Below are 6,152 nucleotides of genomic sequence, written 5' to 3'. Positions count from 1 at the left end.
GTATATACCGTAGTGGCGGGTACCGAAGAGTCGATGCCTTAGAACGTGCAGAATTGTAAGCCGCTTCGGTGCTAATTTGGGACCAGTACACGGCAGATTGAATAGGCATAAGAGTAGGCAAGGCTTCGAAGTCATCCGTTTCCACAAAGTCCGGGTCATATAAACCCATTATCACTGAAAAATCGGCGAATGATATCGAAAACATCTTTCCCAGTAATCTAAACGTCAAAGTCTTAGGTTTTTCGTAGTTATAGTTCACCGATCCATAATCAATAGTTGACATAAACTCTAAAGTTAAATTTCTGTAACTCGGCTCCACAATCTGAAAAAAACGAACCCACACTCCAACCGAAACTGAAGGCTCTACCTCCTCCCGCATTCCCAACATAGCCAAAACATTCCAATCGATATATTTGCTCTTTGAAAAAGATCTGCTCCTAAATCTTTTGTAACGTTCGGTGTGTTCTAATTCACCAAAACCTAAAAAATCATATGTTGTATCCACTCTCGCTGAAGAACTTTCATCTGTTCGAGCTCTCTTGCCCTTACCCTTATCCCCAGCCATTATTACGCTACATTAAAAATAAAATGTAAAATTAAAAATTTATTTTGCACAAAATATCCATGCAAAAGGCAACCAAAAAATCAAATAATATATAATTTCAAGTAAAAATCATTATTACAAAATATAAACATATTCCGATACCTTAAAATCGAACAAAAAATACCAAAAAAAAAAAATTATCAACTAAACTCACAGAAACAAAGAATAAATCATAAGAAAATTTAATAAAAAAAAACAATAAATATATTCACACATTACCTTATCCTTCAACAAAAAGACAAGTTCAACCTAAACTTTTCCCAAATAGAAGCAGCCCGTCCTCGTCCGCCGATGATCCGTCGTCACCGTCGCCGGAAAAGAAAAAACGGGAGAAGAAATAGAAATGGGTATTTGCGCGTTCGACCGGAAGAGAGGTTTAATACTTTCTAATCAAATCGAACACGCCCGTGTACAAACACAAACACGGCCGTGTACAAAAACGGCCCACTTAAACGCCCATGTGAAACCCTAATATTTACTCGTGTAACGTGAACCCACACGGCCGTGTATCTTACTGGAAAATGGTGACAAACTAAATACGGCCGTGGTACTCTCCGTCACGGCCGTGTAAATATCAGTTTACTCAATCTGTGAATATAAACACGGCCGTGTGTATTTCCGCTCACGGCCGTGTATCTTACTGGAAATTGGTGACAAACTAAACACGGCCGTTGTACTATCCGTCACGGCCGTGTAAATCTCTGGATCACTTTATTCAATCTGTGAACATAAACACGGGCGTGTGTATTTCCGCTCACGGCCGTGTATCTTACTGGAAATTGGTGACAAACTAAACACGGCCGTTGTACTCTCCTTCACGGCCGTGTAAATCTCTGGATTACTTTACTCAATCTGTGAACATAAACACGGCCGTGTGAATTTCCGCTTACGCCCGTGTAACTTTCTGTCAACTTGAACACGGCCGTGTTGATATTTTGCACGGCCGTGTAACTCTTTGTAAACCTTTGCTATCGAACGTCAAGGTACACACGGCCGTGTGTCACTTAACACGGCCGTGTGGACCTTCATTTTTTCCAAGTGTTCACCCCTGTTGCATGTCTTTACAACCTAATATTCCGAATTTCATTAAATTTCCAAAAAAAAATAAAATAAAATTCAATGAATCTCAAATTTTTTAATCCCACTGCAACCAAAATATCAACAATCTCAAAACAAGCCCAAGCATTGGAATATATCAAAACATAACAATCTATTCTAAAAATCTCCAAAATCAATGCGTTCTTGTCGTACTCCCGTGGCGTTCCAACGCGATTCAAGTTTGTGTATTTCCTCGGATCAAAGTTGTTCTTCTCACCTATTGCATAAAAATTCATAGATTATTCATAAAGAGTTGTATATTCAAACATAATTAATGCAAAATCATACCGTTAATTTTGTTGTGGGAGCTTGTACCCTTTGCGGCTCCTCGTGTTCACTTGCTTGCGTAATTCTCGCAGTGGAATTTGATTCATACAACTGAGCTTTTCTCTGTTGATAACCCCTAAGTGTGTGACCGATAAGACCACAAAACTTACAAGTTACTCGTCTTCTTTGTTTTGGCAAACTATTGTTATCTCCTTTTTGTCTTCTTGTGTATCCCTTCTCCATAATCTCATAAGGATCACGCCTTCTTGTTGTTTTAGGCCGGCCAGCAGAGCGTTTTACGATAGGTGGAAATGGTGGAGGCAAACCAGTTTTCGGCCACAGTTGTGCTCCATTCATAGGGCCAATAGAATATGAATAAACCCTTTTGAAGTTCTCAACACTGTATACTTCATCGACAAAGTCCGCTAGATCTAGCTGTTGACCGCAGATGGCACTCATTCCATGACGACAAGGAATCCCATATAAATCCCATTTTCTACACCCACACGATTTCTTCAAAATATCCACTACAAACCTGCTGCCATCGGAACAACCCACCTCATAGGTCCAATCATCGGCCTTAACTGGAACACATGATGAAGCTTCTCGAATATTTTTTTCCATGATTTTCACTATTTTGGGGCAAAATTGCATATTTTCCCATTTTCGAAGTGCCATTTCTCTCCGTTTTGCAAGCCGTGACAACAGATATCTCCTAATCCATTCCAACATAGGCAAAATTGGCATATCTCTTGCATCCAATATAATTCTATTGAAAGATTCACACAAGTTGTTCAAAATCATATCACACTTTGAAAATGTCGCAAAATGTGACCTCGACCATTGTGAAGGTGGCTTGTCGGCCAACCAATCTACACATCTTTCATCTAACTCTTTGATCTCCTTCATAGCATCCTCGAACTCGGGAACCGTGGTTGCATCTGCTGCCATCCAACTAAGTCGTTTATATGCAAGTCCCTTGAATCCAACACTTTTTATATTACCGTAAAGATGTCGTACACAAAATCTTTTTTCTGATCCGGGAAAAATCTTTTCCATAGCAGGAACAAGTCACGTTCTATATTTAGATCATCTTTCAGCAGCATGAAAAACCATTCCCATGCCTCACGTGTCTCACTCCCAACAACAGCATACGCCAAAGGAAATAATTTGTTATTGGGATCAATTGCAATCGCAGTTAACAAGATACCTTGACACGGACCCTTTAAATGACATCCATCGACCCCAATCACAGGTCGACAACCGGACTGAAATCCAAGAACGAGCGATTTGAAACATATATAATATTTGCTAAATCGTCGTCGTCCATTTATAAACTCCCCTTCCAACTCCATTGAGACACGTGATCCCGGATTCGATTGCCGCAGTGCTTCAGCATAATCCCACAACTTTCCATATTGCTCCTCTGCATCACCATCAATTGCTTTGAGTGCTCTCTTCTTCGCCCTATATGCTTGTTGATAGGATACATTGCATCTAATATCTTCGGAAACATCAACTCTAAATCCTTTCACACGTCTTGAAGGGTCCGATCGAAACAACGGTTCGTATTTTTTCGCAAGCCAGAAAGACTTTGCATTCTTGACATTTACATCACACATACAATCATGCTTTGATTGATAGGTTCGGATTTGATATGTCGATTGATCGCTCACTTTCAAAGCATTTATTCTCCAATTACAACTTTGAACTGAGCATCGAACATACATTCTTCTTTTGTCATTTTTGACAAAACATAGAGTCCTCATCGTCAAGATAGCGTGATTTTGGATGGCCTCTTTAAACTCTTTATTCGAACTGAAAATCATCCCGAGTACAAACGATGGATTGTACTTGGTAGATGGATCGCACACCGTTTGAGAATCGTTGAGTTCTGTATCGGACCCGGCAATACTTGTGAGATCATTTTCGTGTGAATCATCCAAAGACATCTCATCGTCAAAATTTTGACATACCACAATAGATAGATCCTCGTTCATCTCCTCATCATCTACCATATCTTCGTATAACAAATGATCTATTAAATTAGCTTCCATATCCTTCTCTTCCATCAAATAATCGGGATCTTCAAACTCCAATTCTTCTTCTCTCATATCTTTTTGATCTAACTGTATATTTTTTCCCTTCTCAATCATTCTATTGTTTTCATCAGTCATTTTCGATAAATATTTTCTTCACCTACAAGAATACTAAAAAAAATATAACTAAGAAAACAATAATAATACAATATTTAAAAATTATAAATATAAGATTCAAACAAAATATGCAAAATATATATATATATATATAATCAACTTAAAACATATACATCATATATCACTAAACACACAACTTAAAAAACCCTAAAAAAACACTAAAACTATAAATTATATCAACATATAATCGATAGAAGATAAAATATATTGTATACTTTACTTACCAAATGAGTAGAAATCTTTTTTCGTCGTCTTTTTCACAGTGAGAAATAAAATGTAGATGTACAACATGGCTGGGAAGAAGAAACGTTGCAGAAAGACGACGCCAACACGGCCGTGTTACAACAACACACGGCCGTGGCAGAAACATAGCCTGAGTCCATGGCCGTGAACAGTAACACGGCCGTGTGACATGTATAACACGGCCGTGTGTCGTCGCGGGAATTGCCTTTCAGATGAACACGGCCGTGTTCATTTTATTCACACGGCCGTGTTTAGACACAGGCAGGAAACATGGCCGTAATCAATTTCCACGGCCGTGTTAAATGTCACACGGCCGTGTATAGTGACTGGCGGATGCTGACTTGTATGTTCACAGGCGTGTTGTATGGTACACGGCCGTGTTCATTCCAGGTCACCTGCCAGCTCGACTCCGTTAAGTCCACGTCAGCATTTTCCGTTGGTTTGTTAACGGTGGGACCAAAAAAGATAAAGTTTGATTATATTTGGACCAAAAATGATGAGTTTTGGTTATATTATGACTAAAATTGATAAAGATTGTATATTGAGACCAAAAATGATGAGTTTTGGTTATATTGGGACCAAAATTGATAAGAGTTTTATATTGGGACAAAATTGATGAATTTTGATTATATTGGGACCAAAATTTATTTTTTCCCTTTTATTGGGCGCTGAAATTTTTATTTCATTTTATTTTATACTCTTTTTATTATACTCTTTTCATCCCGCATGACCATCTCCTTTTTTATCTCATTTTATTTTTGTAAATTTATTCATTTTAAATATACTTAATAAATATAAATTAATTTGATTAAATTTTTAATTTTTTAGATCTATTCAAAAAAATTTATTTATATCTTTTTACGATAAATAAATTTATCTATATTTGAAACTTTATTTTTATAAATTTAATATAAGTTAATTATAAATAAATATATATTTTTATTTATTTGTATTAAATAAAATTGATATTTATATTGTACTTCATCTCGCCGGAGGGAGTAATTTATTTGTGAATAATTTATTTTAGAATGTTTTAGCAAAAATATTAATATATTACAAATTATTATTTCTTTTATATTTTCTGCACAAATTTTTCAATTTTACATAACAAATTATTCATTCAAATTATTTTAAAAACAAATATATCTTTAATATATACTTCTTTTGAGTTCATTATATATTTAACACTTTGTTATATTTTTCGTCCTTATTACAGGAATTTATTTTATTTTATTGGGCAAAGAAAAAATTTGTTTTATAAAATTATTTAAAAAAATATATAAATAATATAAAAATAATAAATATGTATAATATATAAATTTTTTTAAAAAGTATATATAAAAGAAGTACCTAAGTGCAGAATTATAAGGAAATTATCCCACAAAACTTTATCACAGTTTGTGTGTTTGCTTTGGGGATTGAATTTTAAACACGTTATTAATTCTATTTTTCTTCTCAGAAAATATCGAATCAAACACTTAATTTTTTATTTTTTATATTATACTAAAAATTAATTTTACATTTAAAATATCACATCAATACTTTTTTATATCATATTATACAACTATTTAAATTCAAAATTTTTACTATTGAACTGACTCAAAATTTAAACCCCAAACAAACTGCACCTAAAAAGTATTATTAATAAACAATTTTTTCCCCCTCTCTTATTTCCATTTTCATACTATTATTTATGCTCTTACCTCAAAGAGTAGTATTGTTCA

The 6,152-nt window shown here is 35.0% G+C and overlaps 1 protein-coding gene across 1 annotated transcript; it reads right to left on the bottom strand.

Moving 5' to 3' along the window:
* Nucleotides 1–1,984: 1,984 nt before the first annotated feature.
* Nucleotides 1,985–2,920, bottom strand: LOC127253566 (uncharacterized). Its single transcript, XM_051278216.1, has one exon. The coding sequence runs from the start codon at nt 2,918–2,920 to the stop codon at nt 1,985–1,987; it is 936 nt and encodes a 311-aa protein (XP_051134173.1).
* Between the last annotated feature and the right edge of the window lie 3,232 nt (nt 2,921–6,152).

The sequence above is a fragment of the Andrographis paniculata genome, unplaced genomic scaffold, assembly GCF_009805555.1.
Source record: "Andrographis paniculata isolate CXL003 unplaced genomic scaffold, ASM980555v1 Contig51END, whole genome shotgun sequence".
In the NCBI taxonomy this organism is placed as follows: domain Eukaryota; kingdom Viridiplantae; phylum Streptophyta; class Magnoliopsida; order Lamiales; family Acanthaceae; genus Andrographis; species Andrographis paniculata.
Note: the sequence above shows the minus strand (reverse complement) of the source record. Positions and strands in the feature narration are given on the sequence as shown.

Excerpts from the sequence above, each read along its gene's own strand:
- LOC127253566 (XM_051278216.1), bottom strand. The coding sequence starts at position 2,920 with ATGGCAGCAGATGCAACCACGGTTCCCGAGTTCGAGGATGCTATGAAG.